Source organism: Anomaloglossus baeobatrachus, chromosome 2, assembly GCF_048569485.1.
Source record: "Anomaloglossus baeobatrachus isolate aAnoBae1 chromosome 2, aAnoBae1.hap1, whole genome shotgun sequence".
In the NCBI taxonomy this organism is placed as follows: Eukaryota; Metazoa; Chordata; class Amphibia; order Anura; family Aromobatidae; genus Anomaloglossus; species Anomaloglossus baeobatrachus.
Window position 1 is genome coordinate 701443133 of NC_134354.1, and position 26128 is coordinate 701469260.

Sequence of the window (26128 nt, forward strand, 5' to 3'; positions counted from 1 at the left end):
AGAATTAGATGATACTAAATAATATTTTAGTACTACGTTTTCACTAAATCATTTTTTTCATTTGCGCCGGTCATCATTCCCATTTTTAATTTTTAAACATTTTAACCCGCGATTTGTTGGCTGTGCTTTGCCATGACCCTTCCCTGCTGGTTGACAGGAAAGTTGGCACAGCTGTCGGGGACTGGCATAAAAAGACATAAGTTGTAAATACCTGGAATTCAGGTGCGATCTGTTTGATGAATCAATAACAAGATTTGTTGGGAAAATTCTTCTTCTTCTTTTTTTTTTTTTTTTTTTTTCTTTTCCTTTTTTTTGTTGTTTTTAAATCCAATGATTAACAATAGAATGGTCACTAGGTGATTTTTAATATTTTTTTGGTTCTTTATTATCACAGCTTGAAGAGGTTATGCACACTATGTCATCACGAGAAAAGAGAGAATTATCTCAAATATACACGGAGCTTGGTGGTAAGTGACGCCCCCCAGGGTCTTTGGGTACTCTGTCCCGGGCCTTGAATCACGGAGACGTGTCACAGGTGGCCGGTGCCTGGGTTCCGTGAACCAGGGGTTCGCTTAAAAAGGGGAAAAATAAAAGGGAAAATAAAAATAAAGTGTTTTTCGTGACGCCACTTGCGGCTATGTGGGGAAAGCCGCTGCTGCAAAGTGTCTCTCTGCTGGGGCTGGTGGTATTGAGCAGCTTGGATGTTATGGCCCTCTGCAAGTAGAGCTAAGCTCCAGGGTAGAATGAGTGTGGTTGTAGTATGGTGAAAGTTGGTGATGCAAAGGTGCAGGAGGAATTCAGACAACCCAGGGGCTGCGGTTTAGCTTGTTCTTTACTCACTGGTTCTGTGAAGCTGCAGCCCGGCTGGTCTTGGTCTTTACCAATCTGGGCCTCAGGTGATTCGGTATTCCCATGATCCAAGTGCCGGTGTGGTGACCTGGTGAGCTTTACTTCCATGCACCCCTATGTAGTTGGTGGGTTCCCGTGGCCTGAAGCCTTCTGCGGTCCGCTTCTGTTGTCACAGTCATGGCCCGTATGGCAGGCAGCTTGAACCTCTCTTGCGATGGACCTCTGTCCCCGTTTCCGGGTTCCCTCTTTTTGCTGCTGTGCACCAGACACTAACGTTGGTGAGGAACCTTGATGATTCCCTCACCAGGCAGATTTATCAGGTGAGCTTGAAGCATCTTCCTTAACTAGGGCTCTGCACCCCGCCGGTGCTCAGTCCAGTGACTACTCACACCATACTCTCCCTGGCAACCGTACTCCTTTAGCCCAAGTCACTTTACACTTTTTGTCTGCACCCCGACTTCCGACTGCGTTACCTGACTGACTTTTTATCTCTCTGACAAGATGTCCATCTGCTGTCAACCGCACTGACTAGCCCCTCCTCCTCCCAGGTTTCTGACTAGCGGATTGGATGAGTCCTGACCAATAGGTGGCCATCCATCAGGTCCGTCTCTAGCCTGGTACCCAGTCTGGGGACACAGGGCATGAATGTGTGTGTTTGAATGTTATTTACCGGCACTGGTCTTCCAGGAACCCGTGGTTAGCACCGCACCTGTTACTGGATGCAATACCCTGTGGCACCTGATGCCTCAGGGGCGCCACATAAGCAGAGACCTTTACACTTGTTTGGGGCCTATTCATGCTAATAATGTTCACATAGAAGTGCTGTAAAATCAATGTAGGTCCATATGGAGAAAATCACAGCATTCACACACCGCATTTAAAGTCAGTAGGTCCATAAAAAACAAAATGCAATTGGACACAAAACTGATTCAACTTATGATTAGAATGTAATCTGTATTGATTCAGTTCTGGTGGGCGATGGCAGGAATGCAATAAAGAGGCACACATAGGTTTTCAGTCCAAAAAGTCAGTGTTGTATGCACACTGGCTACAAACATAAATGCACAGCCTTACTTCAGACAGGAATGCAAACCTAAAGTCCATCTTGTCAAACAGCATAGCAAAGGTTCTGGAGCTGCCAGATATATCATTCCCACAGAACTTGCTTCAGCTTCCCAACCCAAACACCCACCACATTGAGAGGTTCTGGCTGCCTATTTATGTTCTTCTAATCCTGCACCTTGGGCATTGCCCCAAAAAACCTGGAATAGCCGAAAAGGTCCAGGCCAGGTCTGACCTCCTTTCTTGCTGCTCACCTCACAGCTCAGTACTGCTGTATAATATATTCCATCCTACTGCTTCTGTATGATATAATGAGAGAAGAGCAAGAATCCATCTTTGTGCGCTGTGTATGGGAGAGACAACATAGCTAGTCTCAGTCCACCAACGCAGTTGAAGACCTGTGAAAATGCAGGATACAAGTCCTATAATAGCCAGTTATTCCTCATGTACTCTCACATAACCGCTTGTCCTGACAAGTCATCTGATATAATAGATATAGTTTAAAGATGTTGTCCACTATTCAGATAACCCCTTCTCAATCACGGTTTCCCCTCTGCCTCCAGTTTCACTGCAGTTCCAGTGGTGTTGGCACTACCACTCCCGGGGATTATGTGTCGTTGTTATGTCATGTGATCCCTGGATCCAATCAGTCACTCTCCCCTGCTTCAGATGCTATTGACGTCTAGAGAAAGTGAGCACAGGCACAGCTCTCATTTCCTTTGAATGCCTAATTTGTCCAAATGAGGGGACAGTGAAGCCAACTTTGATTGACTTCAGAGATCAACTGACATAACAATAGAACACAATCCCCAGGAGAGGTAGTGCCAACACCGCTGAACTGCGCTGGCACCAAATGGGAGTGAAAGTTTTATTATTTTACTGGAGAGAAAAATAAAGGGATTGAGAAGGGGTCGTCCGATGGGGATAACTCTTTTAACCCCTTCACGACATATGACTTAAACGTACATCATATGTTATGTCCTTTCCTTTTGATGTGGGCTCACATGCCGAGCTTACATCTTCCCCTGCTCTTGACGGCTGATATAATCAGGCATCATGTGCGTCTAACAGCCACTGATGGATCAGAGATCTGCCTGCCGCTGTTAACCAGTTAAATCCCGCGGTCAATCTCCGATAGTAGAGTTTAACACGAGCCAGTGGGGGGAGGCAGGGCCGGATTTAGCTCTTTGTAGGCCCTAGGCACAAGAACTTAAATACAAAATGTATAGAAATTTTCCATACTCCATTGGAAACTTGCACACAGCCTTAATTAAGTGGGAACAATTGCTGCAGAAAGCTGCTTGGCTGCTGTTAACTTTTTCGGCATGTTCCAAGCACTATATTCTTTTTTTGAAGCTTCGCCACAGAGATGGTCTAGACTTTAAAACATTTGAAAATACAATTTCAATGAAACAGTTTTCGAACACAAGGTGGTCTTCACATTATGAGGCTGTGAGAACATTGAAAAGAAACTTCAATGATATCCGCACAGTCATATTGCTGACAGTGAAAGACAAAAAACAGCAGTTGCTCACGAACTCAATGCTTTGCTAGCACATTGGTGAAGATCGTCTATCATGTTTGGCTCTTCTGTGCATTGAAAAGTGAAATGACAAAAACTATGGAATTTGAAAACCTCATTAATGACTTTAGTGAAAAGAGAAGCCGTAAGAAACTGCCTTGATTAGTTCTGTATTAATTTCAATATGTTGTCAAATATTGGGAATTCCTATTAAAATCACATAAAAATGTATTAGTCCACATTATTTCTTTTACCTCAGGATATTTCTTTTCTACAGTTCGTAGGCCCTAAAAAATTTGTAAGCCCTAGGCACAGTGCTTACTGTACCTAATGGGAAATCCAGCACTGGGGAGGGCATGTCATTGCCCGTTTTCACAAACAATCGGACAATCTCACCTTCAAGTTTCCTAAGGGGACTATTAAATCCAACAAAAACAAATAAAAAATGAAAAGAATAAGTTTTATTTTGTTTTTTTTAAATCTGGAAAAAAAATAAAAACACACAAGTTCAAATCACCTCCCTTTAGCCCCATTTGGTATCGCTGTGTTCAGAAATGTCCGATCTATCAAAATATAAAATAAATTAATCTGGTACAAAGTGTAACAGGAAAAAAAACAACCCCACATACCGAAAAATAAAAATATTGGTTTCACCACTTTAAAAAAAACAACAAAAAAAAACCCAACAACTATACACATTTGGTATCTATGCACTCGTACTGACCTAGAGAATCATACTGATTGGTCAGTTTTACCATATAGAGAACATGGTAAATTAGACCCCAAAAATAACTAATCCTACAAAAAAAACAAATCCTCATATGACTATATTGATGGAAAAATCAAAAACTTATGGTTCTTGGAAGAAGGCCATTGCGTGGAGGGGTTAATTAGAAATATTGTGGTTTTCTGAGTTCAATAAATACATTTTTCTATTGTTTAACAGTTGTGAAAGCTATTTTTTTTTCTTAAATATACAGAGTCACAGCCGAACAGAACTCCAGAAATGGATGCAGCCTCGGACAAAGAAAATGTAAGTTTTATGGGTTCGCCCACTTCTACAGACAGAATTTTTTTTTATTTGTAGCTGGGATAACATAGAGACTTTCCAGTTTCCCATGTATTACACCTCTATAGACTTCATCAATCACATAATATTTAAAATTGAGCATTCAAACAGGAGAAGAGAAGGGGTTAACGCCGCGCATCAGCCAAATGAAGATGTAGAGATGTTTATGGATGAATATCTTATTTTATTTCATAGGTCTACGCGTTTCGAGGTTGAAAACTCTTCCTCAGGACCAGGACATGAACAAAGCATGCTTTGTTCATGTCCTGGTCCTAAGGAAGAGGTTTCAACCTCAAAACAGGTAGACCCATGAAATAAAAAAGATATTCATCCATAAACATCTCTACATCTTCATTTTGATGATGCGCGGCGTTAACCCCTTCACTTTTCCTGTTTGAATGCTCATCCACGTGGGGCTGCGGCAGACGCCATTATCTTATGCTTGGCAGCGGTTGTGACACATTCTATATACTACTCCTGTCATCTGGTATTACCCTATCAGTGCTTTTTTTTTTCTAGTTTTAATATTTAAAATTGGAAAGATACAAAGGTGAAGAGACTATAGGTTTGAGTTTCTTTTGGTTCTTGTACAGTAAAGTGAATTATGGGGTCTATTGTGTTCATCGGACTTCTTTATGTAAAGATTTTCTGCTCATTTTAATCTCCATTTCTTATTATTTCATGTATGGGATTTCTCCAGCTTTGTGTAAATGTTTGTGTTTCTTGATAGGCATGCAAGAAACTTTCTATTAGGCCCCTTTCAGACATCCGTGTTTAATCAGGTAGAAGCCTCACGCATCGGTATGGTCATACGTGTGTCATACGTGTGTGACATACGTGTAACACACATATGACATCTGTGTTTGTGTGACAAAACAACAGGGATTACATTTACTCTTTCAGACGTCTGTGTTTAATCAGGCACAAGCCACACACATGGTTATGTTTATATGTGTAACACGTGTGGTATCTGTGTTTCAATACATGTGACATCAGTGTGACACGTACCGGAGAAAATACGAGTCTTTGAAATAAAAAGATTTTCTATATTCACCTGTATCCAGCGCCGTTTTCTTCGGCTCTGCTGTCTCCTGCTACTGACCCCCGCTCACTATATTCATTGATTATTCACTGCACTGAGGACCTGGAAGCCGGAGCATCGCAGGGACAGCATCACCGGTGACAGGTGAGTATCCAGCAAGCAGTGTGTGTGCAGTGACGTCCAGGAGGTCACCGCACTTCAGCAGGTGTCACCACAGTGACTTAATCCAGAAGCCATAACTATTTTTATTTGTCGGTCAACAAAGCCATGTGAATGCTTGATTTTTGCAGGACGAGTTGTAATTTTAAATGACACCATTCATTTTGTCATATGATATGCTGGATAATGGGAAGTATGTCAAAATCGCAACAACAAAAAAGCGCAATCCTTCATTTTACTATAAAAATTACCTAAAAATGTTATTTTTCATGTCAGTACAATTATGGCAATCCCAAACATGCATAGTTTTTGCTTTATTTAGTAGGTGGTTAAAAGAAAATCAGAAATTTGCAAATAAAATTTTTGCATTTTTCATCATATGCCAAGAGCCATAACTTTTTCCATTTTCGATCGATGGGGCTGAGAGGGATTTTTTTTTTTTTTTGCGCTGGTCATCTGTTATCTACAATCGTTAGATGTCAGGAAGGTCCATCTCATTATTATGCAATTGGTTTCAGAAAATGGGGATGTAAGTGTCACAAGTGATTCAGTCATGTGGTTTCTGGCCATAGAAGGTCACAGAGTCTGGCTAAGCAGAATGCTCCCTGACTTTCCATTGTGCCTGCTGTCAATATTTATTGGTATAGTAAGAATTGGCATACATAAATTCTGCATCACAATAGTGAATAATCGACACAATGTAATGTATTATGCAGAATAAGGACCACAGATTAAGACCAAATCGCTAATACAGTAGAACAAAAGAAAAAGAACAAGGGGCGATCAATTAGGTCTATATATTTTTTATTATAAAAGTGCGGACAGGTGAGGGGAGTCAGACCCGGGTCTGACTCCCCTCACCTGTCCGCACTTTTATAATAAAAAATATATAGACCTAATTGATCGCCCCTCATTTATTGGTATAGGTAGCGTTCCTGCTGGATTAATCTCTCCCCCTCTTGGACCCAGCAGGAACACTCCTTCCACTCAGCTGCTGATCATCAGCATTATCTTGGTACTTAAATACCCCTTCCTTCCTTGGACTAGTGCTGGTGATATTTTTAGTTCATTCAAGCCTTGGTTGCAAGCAGGTGGTTTGTACTCCTCTGTGGTATCATTGCTGTAAACATTGCTGAACTTCTACCTGTGTCATCTGTAGATAAGTAGTTCATGCATTTTCTCCCCTGTGTGTCCTTATGTCGTCTATAGTGGTTAGTAGGGTTGACGAAGAGCTCATCCCATCCGTTCCTTATTTAGGGCCCAGCACTAGGGATACCTAGAGTCAGGTATCCGGCTCAGCAAATAGGTGCGGAACCTATCTAGAGTGGTGAGGGACCTCATGGACCAAGTAGTAGGTTTGGTCAGGGGGCACCATCTTCCCTTTCCCTAGACACAGGGTTTCCCTTCCCTTTCGCCGTTTGCTTGGTACATCCCCGTACCAAGCGTGACAATAAGAACAGGGAATGCTTATCTATTAAATTCATTACAATTTTATTATAAGAATGTTTATAGATCTAAGTCTCGAGGGAATGAAGTGAAACTTGAAAGATTCTTGAAAAAAATACAACTCCCTAGTTTCACTGATGAAAGTAGTGTTCATTTAGAACAGCCTTTAACCATATCAAAACTTCAAGAAGCTCTGCAGTCTTTACCAAATGATAAAGCCCTAGGGTCTGATGGCTTACCAAGGGAATTTTACAAAAAAAAATGATATTTTGCTCCCCAGCCTGTTGGAAACATTCCAGATGAATTGCAATTAGGCCATCTGTTGGTTCTATGAGCAAGTAAATAGTTATTGTTCTTTTAAAAGTGATAAAATCCATTATGTTCTGAATCATACAGACCTTACTCACTTCTTCTAGTTGAAGCTAAAATTATAGCAAAAGCTCTGGATAATAGACTAAGCTCATCACAGAAATTATTAATCAAGATCAATCTGGTTTTATGCAAAATAGATCTACTGCCCTAGATTTACAAAGATTATTCTTAAATTTGCAGACGCCAAGTACAGTAGTGTGGCATAAAGCCATATTTTCCCTTGGTGCCACTAAGGCATTAGACAGTGTGGAGTGGGACTACTTGTGGTCTGTCCTTTAAAAGGATGGAGTGAGTCCTGGATTTTTCTTGTGTACAACTTTTATACTCTAGGCCAGGGGTCCCCAACATGTGGCTCACGGCTGTCTGCCAGTATGGTGCATTAGCCCCAGATCTAGCTAACAAATATGAAGAACTAGTCTTCAGGTAGTGACTGTTTTGAGTAGCACCATAAAGAAATTCAGTTCTATATGTACATACACTGGCCATGGGAGTAGACAGATATGTTAAACTTGAGATAGGGTGGTAGAGCCAGTTATAGGGGTGCTTGAAGCTGGATGCCATAGAGGTGTGGAAGTGCTTGATGGGAGAATACGGAATAGGAGTAAGGTGGGAATATCTGCATGCAAGTATGCTGCCCATAAACCAAGGTGGCACAAGGCCTCAATATAATATCTGGGCAAAAGCTTTGGTTTTCATTATCCCGGTAATGGGGGTCTCTGGTTGCAACTACTCAGCGAGGGTGAGGGAACTGGATGTCACCTCCTGGAGAGCTTTGGATGATGCCCATGACCATCTTTCAGAGTTGAATGTGGCTATTCTCTCTTTTTTTGCATTATGCAGAGCGGCTTGGGGACATATATACAGATTGCTAGAATTCTGTATATAAGGGCTTACTGGTAGTGGCAATATTTTATATAGGGAAAACCTGGTGACGTATATACAGTGCCTTGAGAAATTATTCGGCCCCCTTGAATTTTTCAACCTTTTCCCACATTTCAGGCTTCAAACATAAAGATAAAAATTTAAAATTTTATGGTGAAGAATCAACAACAAGTGGGACACAATTTTGACGTTGAAAGAAATTTATTTTTGTTTTTTTTTAAATTCGTTTATTAACCCCTTCACGACCTTTGACGGATCTAGCCGTCATGGTGCCCTGGTACTTAAAGACCCATGACTGCTAGATCCGTCATGGCGAAATCGCGGCCCCGGAGCACCGGGCACCGCGATCGGTTTTAAAAAACTGTAGATTCGGGAAGGAGAGGACTTGTACCTGACCTCAGGAGGGGTGGTGTCTCCTTCCCGGACCTACGGAGGCTGTGATTGGCTGAACGGCGTTCGTCAGCCAATCACAGCCAGTGTTATGTTTCAGCCATTGAAAATGGCTGAAGCATTGAAATCCAGCTATGTCAGTGCTGCTGCAGCACTGGCCATTGGCTGGAGCTCAGTGAGCTTTACTGCACCCGCCCCCAGCTCTGATTGGAGAGATCGGCCTTGTGACCGATTTCTCCAAGCAGCACCGTGCCTCTGGGACCGGGTGAGCTCGCTGTAGGAGATCGCTCTCCTCAGTGTCTCCCTCCGTGGAATCTGAGGAGAGCGATCCCTGCGGGCGCCCATCTGTGAGTCACAGCCCTCGATCCACCGCTGCCCTGCTACATGTGCTTCACCCCTGCTCTCTCGCTGCGCCCCTGCATCTGACGCCGCTACTCTCTCGCTGCGCCCCTGCATGTTATGTCGCTACTCAGCAGTAAAAGCAAGCGGCGTCAGATGCAGGGGGTGGCTCAGTGGGAGGAGAGCGTCACGGTGGCCGCTGCACTCTCCCCATCAGCCGCTCCACCGCCCCAGCATCTGCCGCTCCACCGCCCCAGCATCTGCCGCTCCCCTCTCCCCATCAGCCACTGCTCTCTCCCCATCTGCCACTCCACCGCCCCTGCATCTGCCGCTCCACTCTCCCCTGCATCTGCCGCTCAACTCTCCCTATCAGCCACTGCTCTCTCCCCATCTGCCGCTCCACCGCCCCTGCATCTGCCGTTCCACCGCCCTTGCATCTGCCGCTCCACTCTCCCCTGCATCTGCCGCTGCACTCCCCAGCATCTGCTGCTCCACCGCCCCTGCATCTGCCGCTCCACTCTCCCTATCAGCCACTGCTCTCTCCCCATCTGCCGCTCCACCGCCCCTGCATCTGCCGCTCCACCGCCCCTGCATCTGCCGCTCCACCGCCCCTGCATCTGCCGCTCCACCGCCCCTGCATCTGCCGCTCCACCGCCCCTGCATCTGCCGCTCCACCGCCCCTGCATCTGCCGCTCCACTCTCCCCTGCATCTGCCGCTCCACTCTCCCCTGCATCTGCCGCTCCACTCTCCCCTGCATCTGCCGCTCCACTCTCCCCTGCATCTGCCGCTCCACTCTCCCCTGCATCTGCCGCTCCACTCTCCCCTGCATCTGCCGCTCCACTCTCCCCTGCATCTGCCGCTCCACTCTCCCCTGCATCTGCCGCTCCACTCTCCCCTGCATCTGCCGCTCCACTCTCCCCTGCATCTGCCGCTCCACTCTCCCCTGCATCTGCCGCTCCACTCTCCCCTGCATCTGCCGCTCCACTCTCCCCTGCATCTGCCGCTCCACTCTCCCCTGCATCTGCCGCTCCACTCTCCCCTGCATCTGCCGCTCCACTCTCCCCTGCATCTGCCGCAGCGCACTCCCCAGTATCTGCCGCTCCACTCTCCCCATCAGCCGCTCCACCGCCCCTGCATCAGCCGCCACACTCTCCCCATCAGCCGCCACACTCTCCCCATCAGCCGCTCCACCGCCCCTGCATAAGCCGCCACACTCTCCCCATCAGCCGCCGCACTCTCCCCATCAGCTGCTCCACCGCCCCTGCATCAGCCGCCGCACTCTCCCCATCAGCTGCTTCACCGCCCCTGCATCTGCCGGCGCACTCTCCCCATCTGCCACCACACTCTCCCCATCTACCGCCGCACTCTCCCAATCAGCCACAGTTCTCTCCCAATCTGCCGCTGCGCCCCTGCATCAGCCACCTCACTCCCCCATCAGCCTCTGCGCCCCTGCATCTGCCACCTCACTCCCCCATCAGCCTCTGCGCCCCTGCATCTGCCACCTCACTCCCCAATCAGCCTCTGCGCCCCTGCATCTGCCACCTCACTCCCCAATCAGCCTCTGCGACCTTGCATCTGCCACCTCACTCCCCCATCAGCCTCTGCCCCCTCCCTGATCTGCTGCCTGCTCTCTCTCATCCCCTTAATCCTCTGCCCCCTCTCCCCCCCTCCCGGATCTGCTGCAATCCTGCTGCCTAGATCCATTCTGTAAGGTAGCTATCCCCAATCTCATCTCCCACTCCCCTTCCACCCTTCCCCTCGCCCCCCCCTTCCTCCGCCGCTCCTGCATCCGTTGTGCCCTCACCCATCCTCCACCGCTCCTCCATCCGCCACGCCCTCCCATCCTCCGCCGTGCCCCCGCACCCATCCTCCGCCCTCCTGCATCCGTTGCGCCCTTCTATCCTCCATCCATCTTTTTTCCATCCCACCTAGTCCCCCCCTTTTTGCAGTACATCTGTGCGTTCGTCCTAATTTTTTTTTCTGTAAACTAAGAAAGAAATACAAATAAACTTAGTTTAGGGCCAGTAAAATTATACTGTAGTAATCATCAACTACAGTATTTTTTACTGAATATTGTAAGGGTCAGCCCAGTGCCACACATGAGAGCGATGCTCGAGTCTCACACCGCATCATCCGGCACGGTCGCTCTCTTCCAGACAGGAGTGTGCGGCTGTGTCGGGTGATGCGGTGCGAGATTTGTGCATTGCTCTCACGTGTGGCACTTGCCTTAGTGTCAGTTGCAGGTGCATATATTTTTTTTTTTTTACTGACGTCTGTATTTTTTATTATGCCAAACTAATATTTCTTTGTATTGGGGGGGGTCTAGTTTCCAACATGGGGTCACATGTGGGGGAGCTCCACTGTTTGGGCATATCAGGGGGATCTCCAAACACGACATGGTGCGACTAACGATTCCAGCTAATTTTCCATTTAAAAAGTCAAATGACGCTCCTTTCTTCTGGAGCTCTGCCGTGCGCCCAAACAGTGTTTTTCTGCCACATATGAGGTATCGGCGTACTCAGAACAAATTGCGCAACAAATTTTGCGGTCCACTTTATCCTGTTACCCCTGTACAAATTAAAAAATGGAGCCTTAAATAACATTTTGTGGAAAAAAAAAAGTACTTTTTTGTTTTTATGCCTCAATGTATGAAGCACGTGAGGGTTCAAAGTGCTCATTACCCATGTAGATTTATGCCATGGGGGTTTAGTTTCCAAAATGAGGTCACTTGTGGGGGAGCTCCATTGTTTAGGCACCTCAGGGGGTCTCCAAACGCAACATGGCGTACGCTAATAATTCCAACCAATTTTGCTGTGAAATGGCGCTCCTTCTCTTCTGAGCCCCGCCGTGTGCCCAGACAATTACTTTCCACCACATATGAGGTATCTGTGTACTCAGGAGAAATTGCACAATACATTTTATGGTGCATTTTTTTCTGATACCCTTGTGGAAAAAAAAGCTACCTGGTTGAAATAACAATTTAATGGTAAAAAAAAAATATATATATTTTCACGGCTGAACATTCTAAACTTTTGTGAAGCCTCCAGGGGTTCAAAGTGTTCAGTAAACATCTAGATAAATTCAATGAGGGGTCTAGTTTCCAAAATGGGGTCACTTGTGGGGGAGCTTTAATGTTTAGGCACCTCAGGGGGTCTCCAAACACAACATGGCATCCACTAACGATTCCAGACAATTTTGCGTTTGAAAAGTCAAATGTCGCTCCTTGCCTTCCGAGCCCTGCTGTGCGCCCAAACATTTGATTTCCACCACATATGAGGTATCTGTGTACTCAGGAGAAAATGCACAATACATTTTATGTTGCAATTTTTCCTGATACACTTGTGGAAAAAAAAGCTACCTGGTTGAAGTAACAATTTCGTGGTAATTTTTTTTTTTTTTTTATTTTCACGGCTCAAAGTTATTAACTTTTGTGAAGCCCCCAGAGGTTCAAAGTGCTCAATAAACATCTAGATAAATTCCATGAGGGGTCTAGTTTCCAAAATGGGGTCACTTGTGGGGGAGCTCCACTGTTTAGGCACCTCAGGGGGTCTCCAAACGCAACATCGCATCTGCTAATTATTCCAGACAATTTTGCTTTCAAAAATTCAAATGATGCTCCTTCTCTTCCGAGCCTTGCCGTGCGCCCAAACAATTGATTTCCCCCACATATGAGATATCGGTGTACTCAGGAGAAATTGCACAATTAATTTCTTTATCGTTCCTTCCATGGGAGACCCAGACCATGGGTGTATAGCTTCCGCCTCCGGAGGACACACAAAGTACTACACTCAAACGTGTAGCTCCTCCCTCCGGGCTATATACACTCCCCGGATGACAATCTACCCAGTTCAATGCTTTGTGTTTCAGGAGGTACACACACTTGCATTCTCTGATATTTTTTTCATTTTTATTTTGATTTTCAAGATTTAGAAGAAAAGCTCTGGGGAGATGTTCCCTCCCCTGTATCTCTCTCTGCATCTCTCCCTGGCCCTCCGTTTTCCCGCTCTTGGCCTAATACCCGCCCCCCTCCTCCTTCCAACGCCATTTTCTCAGCGTTCTTACACTGGACGGCGCTGGATGCTGCAGCTGCTGCTGTTTAGGAGGGCTGACGCTTCACTTGGGCTTTGAGCTGTGGAATCCGGAGGGCACACAGAGAGCGGTCTGGTAAGCCACAACCTCTGGTTGTGGGCTTTTTATTACACTCTCAGGACATTCTACAGGAGTGTTTGCTTGCTGCAGAGCTTCCACCTCAGCAGCATGTCTGTCACCCGGAGCAAGGCTGCAAACATGTACGCTATATGCACTGCATGTAAGCTCATTCTGCCAGAGCCAAGCACATACCCACAGCTAATATGGTTGTGTCTCAGCCTGGAGTCTCCTCAGGGGTTCCTCCGGCTGCTTCGGCCCCGGTGGCTGAACCCCCGGCTTGGGTAGCATCCTTTTCACAAGCTATTTCCCAGTCTTTTGCCGACTCCATGGGGCAGCTGTCCCGGACACTGCTGACCATGCATCAGCCCCCTTCTCAAGGTGCTTCTGCTGCTCCTAGCTCTGCAGAGCTCTCAGAGCATGTCCCAGGACCCCGTCCCCCTAAAAGGAGACGCAGGGACCCTTCTCCTTCCTCTTCCCACGGCTCTGATTCACGTGCCGAGGTACAGGGCGAGGAGGATTCGTTTACTGTGGGCTCAGACGCTACCTCTATGTACCCCATTGACTTGTCTGAGGGTGATGCGGATGTTAGTGACTTGATTGCGTCCATTAACTCCGTACTGAACCTCAACCCACCAGAGTCAGAGGAACAAGCCTCTCTGGTAGAGATGCACCAGTTTACCTCACCTAAGAAAGCTAGGAGTATGTTTTTTAACCACTCCAGCTTTCAGACCACTGTTACCAAACCCAGGGCCTGTCCTGACAAACGTTTTCCGAAGCGTAGTTCAGATGACCGTTTTCCTTTTCCACCAGAGGTGGTTAAGGAATGGGCCCAGTCCCCAAAGGTAGACCCTCCGGTGTCCAGAATCTCAGCCCGCACAGTCGTAGCTGTGGCTGATGGCACTTCTCTTAAGGATCCCACTGACCGCCAGGTTGACCTTTTGGCCAAGTCTGTATATGAGGCGGCAGGAGCCTCGTTCTCCCCGTCTTTTGCGGCAGTGTGGGCTCTCAAGGCAGTCTCTGCCTCTCTGGAGGAGATACATTCCCTTCCCAGGGACTCTATTCCTGAGAGGGATGCCTTAACTTCTCAAGCTTCGGCTTTTGCATCCTACACCATGTCTGCCATCCTGGAGGCTTCTCACCGCACGGCGGTGGCCTCCGCTAACTCACTCGCGATCCGCAGGATCTTGTGGCTTCGAGAGTGGAAAGCAGACGCTTCCTCTAAGAAGTACCTTGCGAGTCTCCCTTTTGCTGGGTCCCGGCTATTTGGGGAACAGCTGGATGACATAATTAAGGAAGCTACTGGCGGGAAGAGTACTTCCTTGCCTCAAACTAAAGCCAGGAAACCTGTCCAGGGCAGGATCCAATCGAGGTTTCGTTCCTTTCGTTCCTCTAACTGGTCATCCTCTAAGCCCTCGACCGCGTCCACTACCGCAACCAAGGATCGTAAATCAAACTGGCGCGCAAAGCCGCGTCCTCAAAAGACCGGAGGAGCCGCTGCCGCTAAGGCAGCCTCCTCTTGACTATCTGGCTGCGCCAGCAACGTCCTTGGTCGGTGGCAGGCTCTCCCACTTTGGAGACGTGTGGTTCCAACACGTCGCCGATCAGTGGGCGCGGGATATAATCTCCCACGGCTACAGGATAGAATTTTCTTCCAGCCCGCCAAACAGATTTTTTCTGTCCACACCCTCCTGCTCCAAAGCCGCCGCCTTCTCTCAGGCCGTGGCATCCCTGCAGGCCAACGGGGTAATTGTTCCGGTTCCCGCCCGGGAACGGTTCAGCGGTTTCTACTCAAACCTCTTTCTAGTCCCCAAGAAGGACGGATCCTTCCGGCCCATCCTGGATCTCAAGCTTCTCAACAAGCATGTTCAGGTGCGGCACTTTCGCATGGAATCTCTGAGATCGGTCATTGCCTCAATGACCCAAGGAGATTTTCTGGCATCCATCGACATCAGAGATGCCTATCTGCATGTGCCTATTGCGGTCTCACACCAGCGTTGGCTACGCTTTGCAATCGGAGAGGAACATTTCCAATTCGTGGCTCTTCCCTTTGGCTTAGCCACGGCCCCTCGAGTGTTCACCAAGGTCATGGCAGCAGTGGTTGCGGTCCTGCACCTCCAGGGGGTGGCAGTGATTCCTTACCTGGACGACCTTCTAGTCAAGGCCTCATCCAGTGTAGACTGCCAGCGGAGTGTCTCTCTCACTGTCGCCACGCTAGTTCAGTTCGGGTGGCTTGTCAACCTGCCCAAGTCCACTCTGACCCCGACCCAGGTACTTATGTACCTAGGGATGCAATTCGAGACTCTGCCGGCACTTGTCAAGTTGCCCTTAGTCAAACAGCAGTCCCTTCGTCTGGCGGTGCGCTCTCTGCTGAGGCACCGCCGTCATTCCATCAGACACCTCATGCAGGTGCTGGGTCAGATGGTGGCGTCAATGGAAGCGGTTCCCTTTGCCCAGTTCCATCTGCGTCCCTTGCAGCTGGACATTCTCCGCTGTTGGGACAAGCGGATCTCTTGCTTGGACAGGCTGGTGGCTCTGTCATCACAGGCCAGGAGCTCCCTTCAGTGGTGGCTTCGGCCCCTCTCTCTGTCACAGGGACGCTCCTTCCTGACTCCGTCCTGGGTGATCCTCACCACGGATGCCAGCCTCTCCGGTTGGGGAGCAGTATTTCTCCATCACCGAGCACAGGGCACTTGGACTCCATCCGAATCAGCCCTCTCGATCAATGTGCTGGAGATCAGAGCTGTGTTTCTAGCTCTCCTGGACTTTCACCACCTGTTGGCGGGCAAGCACATTCGGGTTCAGTCGGACAACGCGACAGCGGTTGCCTACATCAATCACCAGGGCGGGACTCACAGCCGTCTGGTGATGTTGGAGGTTCAACGAATCCTCCAGTGGACGGAGGACTCCAAGTCCACCATATCTGCAGTCCACATCCCAGGCGTGGAAAACTGGGAGGCCGATTATCTCAGCCGTCAAACCGTGGACAGCGGCGAGTGGGTCCTGCATCCGTCAGTGTTCAGATCGATCTACCGCAAGTGGGGCACTCCGGAAGTGGATCTAATGGCATCCCGGCACAACAACAAGGCTCCGGTTTACGTGGCTCGCTCCCACGATCCTCAAGCCTTCGCAGCAGACGCACTGGTTCAAGATAGGCCAGACGGAACTGAGACCAATGTGTTTCCCCCTCTAGCGCTCTTGCCCAGGGTTCTGCGCAAGATCAGAATGGAGGGCCGTCGAGTCATACTCATTGCTCCGGACTGGCCCAGGCGAGCTTGGTACCCAGACCTGCTCCGTCTGTCCGTAGAGGTGCCGTGGCATCTCCCGGACCGCCCAGACCTTCTCTCTCAAGGTCCGTTCTTCCGCCAGAATTCTGCGGCTCTCAGATTGACGGCGTGGCTCTTGAGTCCTGGATCCTGACTGCTTCAGGCATTCCCTCTGAGGTCATCTCCACCATGACTCAGGCTCGGAAGTCTTCCTCGGCCAAGATTTACCACAGGACTTGGAAGATTTTCCTGTCCTGGTGTCGCTCTTCCGACCATGCTCCTTGGCCGTTCTCCTTGCCGACCATCCTGTCTTTTCTACAGTCCGGTCTACAGCTAGGTCTGTCCCTCAATTCCCTCAAGGGACAGGTGTCGGCTTTGTCGGTATTGTTCCAGCGGCGTATCGCCCGACTGGCTCAGGTGCGCACCTTCATGCAGGGCGCATCTCACATCATTCCTCCTTACCGACGGCCCTTGGATCCCTGGGACCTTAATCTGGTCCTCACGGCCTTACAGAAACCCCCTTTTGAGCCTCTCAGGGAGGTTCCTTTGTCTAAACTTTCACAGAAAGTTGTTTTTCTAGTAGCCATAACTTCTCTCAGGAGAGTTTCTGATTTTGGCTGCGCTCTCTTCGGAATCCCCCTTTTTGGTGTTTCACCAAGACAAGGTGGTTCTTCGTCCGACTCCGGACTTTCTCCCTAAGGTGGTGTCTTCTTTCCACCTTAACCAGGACATTTCATTGCCCTCTCTTTGTCCGGCCCCTGTGCATCGCTTAGAGAAGGCGTTGCACACCTTGGATTTGGTGCGGGCGCTCCGAATCTGTGTCACGCACCGCCGTTTTTCGGCGGTGCACCTCACTTTTTGTGCTAACCACGGGTCAGCGCAAGGGTCTTTCTGCTTCTAAACCGACCCTAGCTCGTTGGATTAGGTCGGCTATCGCCGATGCCTACCAGTGTTCTCAGATGCCTCCCCCGCCGGGGATTAAGGCGCACTCGACCAGAGCTGTCGGTGCCTCCTGGGCTTTCAGGCACCAGGCTACGGCTCAGCAGGTTTGTCAGGCTGCCACTTGGTCCAGTCTGCACACTTTTTCGAAGCACTACCAAGTGCATGCTCATGCTTCGGCAGATGCGAGCTTGGGCAGACGCATCCTTCAGGCGGCTGTCGCCCATTTGTGAAGTTAGGTTTTTGCCTACTTCTCAGTTTGTTTTTTTTCCCACCCATGGACTGCTTTGGAACGTCCCATGGTCTGGGTCTCCCATGGAAGGAACGATAAAGAAAAAGAGAATTTTGTTTACTTACCGTAAATTCTTTTTCTTGTAGTTCCGACATGGGAGACCCAGCACCCTCCCTGTTGCCTGTTGGCAGTTTTTTGTTCCGTGTGTTTCACCGGCTGTTGTTAGTAGACAGAGTTCTGGTCTTGCCGAGTTTTACTCTATCTCTACTTATGGGTGGATGTCCTCCTTCAGCTTTTGCACTGAACTGGGTAGATTGTCATCCAGGGAGTGTATATAGCCCGGAGGGAGGAGCTACACGTTTGAGTGTAGTACTTTGTGTGTCCTCCGGAGGCGGAAGCTATACACCCATGGTCTGGGTCTCCCATGTCGGAACTACAAGAAAAAGAATTTACGGTAAGTAAACAAAATTCTCTTTTTTATGGTGCATTTTTCCTGATACCCTTGTGAAAATGCTAAATTTTATGGCTAAAGTAACATTTTTGTGTAAAAAAGTAAAATTTTCATTTTTTTCCTTCCACATTGCTTTGGTTGCTGTAAAGCTCCTAAAGGGTTAATAAACTTTTTGGATGTAGTTTTGAGCAGTGTGAGGTGTGCAGATTTTAGAATGGGGTCACTTTTGGGTATTTTCTGTCACCTAGGTCTCTCAAAGTCACTCCAAATGTGATGTGGTACCTAAAAATTTTTTTTTGTAAATTTTGTTGGAAAAATGAAAAATTGCTGATAAACTTTGAACCCCTCTAACTTCCTAACGGAAAAAAAATTTGTTTCGAAAATTGCGCTGGTGTAAAGTAGACAAGTGGGAAATGTTATATAGTAACTATTTTGTGTGACATATCTCACAGATTTATGGGCATAAAATTTCAAATTTTGAAAATTGCAAAATTTTCAAAATTTTCGCCAAATTTCCAAAATTTTCACAAATAAACGCAAAAAATATCGGCCTAAATTTACCATTGACATGAAGTACAATATGTCACGAAAAAACAATCTCAGAATTGCCAGGATCCGTTGAAGCGTTCCAGAGTTATAACCTGTCAAAGTGACACTGGTCAGAAATGTAAAAAATGGCCAGGTCTTTAAGGTGAAAACAGGCTGGGGCTGAAGGGGTTAAACAGTAGAAAACATTTATCAAATACAAAGCAAAAGACACCTAAAATATGCACATATAAATTTGCTGTGAGTTGCTCAAATAGGCTCACTAAGTAGACATGGCACTATATTGTTAAACGGATTATAGCTTCAAAACTGCTATAGTGTCTTACGGTCAAAGAAAAAGCTGATTACATTGCATTTAAGTGTATAATAAATTTTACAAACAAACAAAGAACCAGGAAACAACTATTAACTGGCTCTGCTGATAACTTTATCCCACACATTCTGAATTTGTACCCTTCTAGATATTATTTTCAATCAGTCAAAGTCAAAGGGGAGGAATTCCACATTTCCCATATCCGGTTGAATTTCTACGGACACCCTCTGTTCCGGTATACTGTCCGCTCATACAGGAGTATTTTGTTCACCAATTCTATCCACGCTCACACCGTAGGAGGAGAGCCGCCCATCCACCGCATGGCTATGAGTTTCCGGACGATAAAAAGGGATTCCCGTAGAAATATTTTGTGATAGTGTGACCATGTCCCTTCGTCCATAACCCCAAACAGGCAAAGAAGTGGTTCAAGGGGTATAGGAAAAAGAGAGCCAGGGAGGACAAGACCGAGACAACCTCCTTCCAAAAGGTTGCAGTATCCCATATCATGTGAAGGAAATCAGCATCCCCTCCATGGCACCGCGGGCAGTCAGGAGTCGCCCGGTGTCGCATTTTGTATAACCTTGAAGGAGTTAAATACGCTTTATGTATGATATATAGTTGGGTCATTCTGTTATTAACTGAGGGTGATACCTTAGTTGGGGATTCAAGAATCTCCTCCCAGTCCTCCCCCTGCATGTTCGGGGTTAACAGTTCCCACCTCTCTCTAACTGCCAGTGGATGGGACTCCTTTCCTACAGACAGTAAGTGGGTATACAGAGATGAGATCAGTCCTTTAGGGCCCTGGGACTGCAGAATTCCAATTAAGGGAAAGGACAATAGAAGGGTAGCTCCCGGCCTGTTCTGCAAATGATGTTGAATTGCTGATCCAAGTTGCAGATATCTAAAGAAGTGACACCTAGCCACTTTGAATCAGGAGTGAATTTACTCGAAGAATAACAGAACATTTTGTTCATAGATATTACTCAGAGTGAGTGCGCCATGTGAGCTCCAAAAGATGGAGGATGGGTGTTCTAGTAGCATAGGAAAATGTGTTCTGCCATAAGGGCATCTCAGCAATAATGTCCAAAAAATTCACCACCCTTTTAATCTGTCTCCAAACCCGTCGCGTCAACCTGAGAAGCGGCAGCATCCTGGACGGGCCAGTTCCATCCAGTTCCAGAAACCCAAGTAAGCACCTTGTTCCCGCAGCGTGTGCAAGTTGGCTCTCTTGAGTTCGGAAGGTCGGATCCTGGCATCCACAAGGACAGCGCCCTCAGCTGGCCCGACAGGTAATCTAAGTAGAAATCTGGAAGAGCCAGTCCCTCCTGTCGCTTAGATCTGTGTAATGTGGTCAGCTTCAGTTTAGGTCGTGTGGTGCCCCAGATGAACCCAGACAATAACGAATTCAGGGAAGGGAAGAATGATTTAGGAACTGGGACCGCACTATGCTGGAGGAAATAACTGAGTTTGGGAAGTAAGATCATTTTTACCAAATTGACACGGCCCGGGACTGATAGAGGCAGCTAAGTCCATAACGAGACCTTAGTTTTGGCCAATGTCAATAGAGGGTAAATGTTAGACTGTAGGGCCTGTCGGCTATCTCGATTTATTATAATCCCCAGATATTTAAAGCTAGAGACCAGTGGCAGCGGAGACAGCGCCTCCAGGCCACAAATCGGGCTGAGGGACAGGGGCATCAAATAAGACTTGTCCCAATTTATACGAAGTCCTGAAAATTTACCGAATTCGTCAATAACGTCAACCACCCTAGGCAAAGACCGCTCTACATCCTCCATGAATATGATCATGTCATCCGCATACAGTCCGATGGTATCTACCCGGTCTGCTATGCGTATGTCCTGAATCAGTCTGTCTGATCGAATCTTGATCACCAGGGCTTCGATGGCCAGAGCAAAAAGAGCCGGGGACAAGGTGCATCCCTGCTGAGTTCCTCTTCACAAACGGAAGGAGTTTGACAGAATACCATTGACCACCACCCTAGCTCGGAAAGCATGATACAACAACTGGATCCAATTACAAAATTTAGGACCAAATCCAAACTTTTGAAGGCAGGCCCGCAGGAAACTCCACTCCACAGAGTCAAATGCCTTGGCCACGTTCTGCGAGGCCAAGGCCCACTTATTGTCCGTCACCAATGTGCTTGATTGAACCACCGACTGAACTCCTCTGATGTTAATGGAAGTACTCTTCCCTGGCATAAACCCAGTCTGGTCAGGGTTAACCAGATCCAATATGACAGAATTCAGTCTGGTGGCCAATATTTTGTTAAAAATTTTATAATTCACGTTTACAAGTGAGATGGGACGGTAGGATCCACACTCTGAGGGGTCCTTTCCTTCTTTCAGGAGCACTACGATGTTAGCATCGTAAAAGGAGTCTGGGAGGGAGGTCTCCTGCGTGGTCCGAATAAACACCTCCAGCAAAGGCGGCAGCATTAATTCTTGGTATTTCCCATATAACTCCACCGGAAAGCCATCAGGCCCCGGAGCCTTGCCCACAGCCAGTGCAGATTTCAGCTTATCTAGAGTAATTTCAGCATCCAAAAAGGCTTGCTGAGCGGTAGTAAGCCTCGGGAAGTCCACATCTTCCAAATACGTCAGGCAGCCTGTCAGAGTCACCCCACTTTTAGATTGATATAGCGAGTCATAAAAGCTACAAAAGCATTGAAGGATGTCAGTGGGGGAAGTGGCCACACTGCCGTCTGGCCTAGGGATTTGAAGCACAGTGTTAGAGGAGTTATGCTGCCTAACTATAAAAGCTAGGAGTTTGCTAGACTGGTTCCCCAGTTCAAAATATTGTTGTCTTGTGAAGAATAGTTTGTTTTGATTTAGTATCTAGATGCTGTATATATCTTCTATGTGCACTGAGCCATGTCTGTCTGTTGTCGTTAGATGGGTTAGCAATATAAGATTTCTCCGCCTCACCGACCTGTCGCTCCGCCATGTCATTTTCCTGTGAAGTTAATATAAGAGATAATAGATATGAGACAACCTCGTAAGTAGGCTTTCAGGGTATCGCAGAAGAGATTGGTGTGTTGCGGTTCCACATGTGCACTAATGAAGCAGTCTAGTTGGTCAGGGATTCTGTCATTTGGTCCGATCAGTTTCAACCACAATGTGTTTAATTTCCATATAGGGCGGTGTGTTGAGTGATCAAACTTAAGCGATAATATCACTGGACTATGATCTGAAACGCCTCTATTGCCATGCTGTACCCCCTCCACCCATAGGGCCAGTCCGCTAGTCCCAAAGAAATAGTCCAGACGGGAAAGTGTGCACCTAGTGGAGGAATGACAGGTGTACTCCCGTACCCCCGGATGCCAGAGTCTCCAGAGATCTAACCAACCATTGTCCTGCATGTAGGTAGAAAGAGTAGTGGGGGTCGACTGGGTCGTATGGGAAGTATCATCTAGCCGGAGTCTGTAAAGTCTACTGTTCATAACTAAGTTGAAGTCTCCCATACAAAGCACGTGGGCGTCCGGATAGCTGAGCGCAAAGCTGACCGCACTTTTAACTATCGCCAAATTAGCTGGAGGGGGGTTATAGAGACATATTATAACACATTCCTGAGAATTAATGGCAGCCTGCACAAAGACAAATCTCCCTTCAGGGTCTCTACGAGCTACCCGGAGATCCCAGCGCAATGACTTATCGATAAGCAGGGAGACTCCTCTGGAGTAGCTGGTGTGATAGGCATGGAATCCAAGGTTTCTGCAAAAACCTGGTTGTGTCTCTGGTCAAGTGCGTCTCCACCAATGCCACCAGAGAGGGGCCATAGCGCTTGACCTGCGAAAAAACTTTTGCCCTTTTTCCTGGGGTCTTGAGACCTCGCACATTCCACACTAGACACTTAAAGTCAGAACCCATCTTGGAACTCAGACATATGGGCCCAACCCAGTAAGACTGTTATCTCCCCAGCACCTTTCCTGCTATTTCGTAACCTATAACAAAGAAGGATTAGCATCAAAGACATCAGCAGAGCAAAAATTGAACATTAACATAACAAACATACATTGTACGTATAATTCTCTTCGCATAAAATCACGGAAAAATAAAGGCAGCGTCCAATGCCCATCCTATCCAGCCATAAAGGGGATACAGTCACTGACATCAGTGGTAGGTATAGTTGGTATGGCATTTATGGCAAGGAGTGGCTCCTGAAGCTTTAACTATCATTTGGTACATAAGAGTCTTTCCGTCTCCCCATCCTGACGCACAGCATAATCGATCCAGGCGGAGATGACAATGAAAATAGTGCAGTCACTTCCCTTTATTTCCTCGGTGCATTTGGAGCCATTCGGAAGCCTCACCAGGTGTGGAAAAGAAAAGCGTTTTGCCTTCATTAATGATCCGGAGGCGAGCTGGGTATATCATTGAGTATAGAATGTTACGGTCTCTGAGCAATTTTTTGACCTCCATAAATTGGGGCCCTCTGCTTCTGGAGGTCCACCGAAAAATCAGGAAAAATGGAAATTGTGGCATTCTCCATCTTTATTGGGCTCTTCTGTCTGGCGACACGCAGTGCTGTATCTCTGTCTCTGCAGTTAAGTCGTACCAGGAAGGGTCTGGGGGGCCCCCAGAGGGAGAGGTCGAGTAGGAACTCGGTGGGCTCTTTCCACTGCGAACGTCGAGGTGTCGCCCAAGGTGGTTTTGAGCCAATCCTCCAGAAAGCGTTCCAGTTGCTGACCCTCTGAGCGCTCTGGAACGCCAATAATGCGTATATTATTACGCCGCATTCTGTTCTCCAGATTATCTGCTTTTTGCCTTCAGTCGTTCATCGATCCAGGCACCTTGGTGAGCTTGGTGGACATAGGGGTCACAGTGTCCTCCAGATGAGAGACTCTACCTTCAACCTCCACAATTTGCCCCCTCAAGGCCTGCAAATCTTGCCGAAGAAGCCAGACCTCCGAGTGCACCTCTTCTATTTTTCCCGACTGGGAGGATTTGCAGGATGATATAGCGTGAAGTAGTCGTTCAGACACCTGCTGGAGAGATAGATCTTCACCCTCCGGTTCTTCATCAGTCGAGGGGTTCACTTTAATCTTAGCAGGGGTACCTCCCCTCAAGGTCCGGGATGACTCCAAGGGGTCCCCCCTGGCGTACTCCTTCAGCTTGTCCACCGCAGAGGGATATTTAGCTGGGCACATATTGTATATGAGCAGGAGAGCCTAAGGAGAAGTAGAAGAAAGGAGGAGACGTGCGTCGCTCTGCGGCCACAGTACAGCGACTAATATAGGCAGGTATATCTGGTGGTACTGTGCCGTATACCAGGAGAGGTGTGAGTCTACCCTTTCTTCACAAATCAGCATGGAGAGCAGGTTTGCAGGTTTTCTGGTGCTCCCAAGGGGTTAATTCAGCCTCCAGATTATTATCTCCTCACTATATGTCACAGTCTACAGGCCAGGGAGTGATCTCTGTCCCTATGCAGGTTTTCCAGCACTCCCAAGGGGTTAATGCAGCTTCCAGATTATTATCTCCGCACTATTATGCCACAGTCTGAAGGCCAGGGAGTGATGACTATCCCTTTGCAGGTTTTCCTGCGCCCCCAAGGGGTTAATGCAGCGACCAGATTATTATCTCCTCACTATGTCACAGTCCACTGAGTGATCTCTATCCCCTTGCAGATTGTCCAGCGCACCCAAGGGGTTAATGCAGCTTCCAGATTATTATCTCCTCACGATACTGTGTGTAACAGACTGCAGGCCAGAGAATGATCACTATCCCTTCAGAACAATGTGAGGTCGGGCTTTCTCTCTACCACAGGGCCCCCACCCGGTGTCACGTTATCTAGGCTTCCCACTGCACAGCCTCAGAATGTCCCAAAACGGCACAGGAGCTGGAGAAAATAGAAGAGGGGGAAGCGCAGCAGGCAGGATCAGCAAGATGGCCGGCGGGCTGTCTTTACTAGTGTGAGGGGAAAGTGCGGGGCCTGTTTTTCAAGGCACACACCGCCTTACCCCAGTTTCTGCTGGCGTCCGTCCGTGCACAGACTCCTCTAATCAGCTCTTCAGGCACAGGAAGCAGGGAGAAGAGAGGAGAAGCCAGCCGCACAGGCTGCGGCGTCTCTGCAGCGTGCAAGAAGATGGCTGCCAGCTTTATATGGCCTTCACTCCGCCACCCTGTTTGCGGGTCCCGACAGGCCGGATCGCCCAGATCAGCTCCCCTGACACCCGAGGGGATTACCGCACACCCGGGGGAAAGCGTCCAGGAGCAGGTGAGACGCTGAGACGTCGGATCTTTGTAGGATGGCAGCAGGATTGCAGGAGCTCTTTCACCATGCGACTGCTCTCCCTGCTACATCGCCCCGCCCCCCAAGTTGAAAGAAATGTATTGCTTATTTTAAATTTGTGTAAAAAAATAAACTGAAAATTAAGGCGTGCGATATTATTTGGCCGCTTTAAGTTAATACTTTGTAGCTCCACCTTTTGCTGCGATTACAGCTGCAAGTCACTTGGGGTTTGTCTCTATCCGTTTTGCGCATTGAGAGACTGAAATTCTTGCCCATTCTAACTTTGCAAACAGCTGGAGCTGAGTGAGGTTGGATGGAGAGTGTTTGTGAACAGCAGTTTTCAACGCTTTCCACAGATTCTCAATTGGATTCAGGTCAGGACTTTGCTTGGCCATTTTAACACCTGGATACCTGTATTTGTGAATCATTCCATTGTAGATTTTGCTTTATGTTTTGGATCATTGTCTTGTTGAAAGACAAATCTCTGTCCCAGTCTCGGGTCTTTTGCAGACTCCAACAGGTTAGCCAGGGTCACCTATCTAGCTAACCGCTACTCAGATGCCTCTGCTCAACACCAGTCATTGCACTGGCTGTCCATATATCACAGGATCCAATTCAAACTGCTTGTTATCACCCACAAAGCTCTCCACAGTGCGGCACTACCCTACATCTCCACCCTCCTCTATGTCTATCACCCCACCCGTTCTCTACGCTCTGCAAATTACTTTCGACTAACATCCACACTAACTCAAACCTCCCACTCCCGGATCCAAGACTTCTTCCGAGCTGCACCAATCCTCTGGAACGCTCTACCCCAAGAAGTTAGGATGAATCACAACTTACTCAGCTTCAG

At 47.7% G+C, this 26128-nt stretch overlaps 1 protein-coding gene across 5 annotated transcripts in view; it reads left to right on the forward strand.

Annotated features, from left to right (window-relative positions):
• LOC142292139 (uncharacterized) overlaps positions 1-26128 on the forward strand; it is a 218340-nt gene that overhangs the window by 151073 nt on the left and 41139 nt on the right. For all 5 annotated transcript variants that reach the window (XM_075337285.1, XM_075337289.1, XM_075337286.1 and 2 more), the window contains 2 exons: positions 395-467; positions 4414-4466. In XM_075337285.1, coding sequence (XP_075193400.1) covers positions 395-467; positions 4414-4466 — 126 coding nt within the window. The remainder of the gene's footprint in view (positions 1-394; positions 468-4413; positions 4467-26128) is intronic.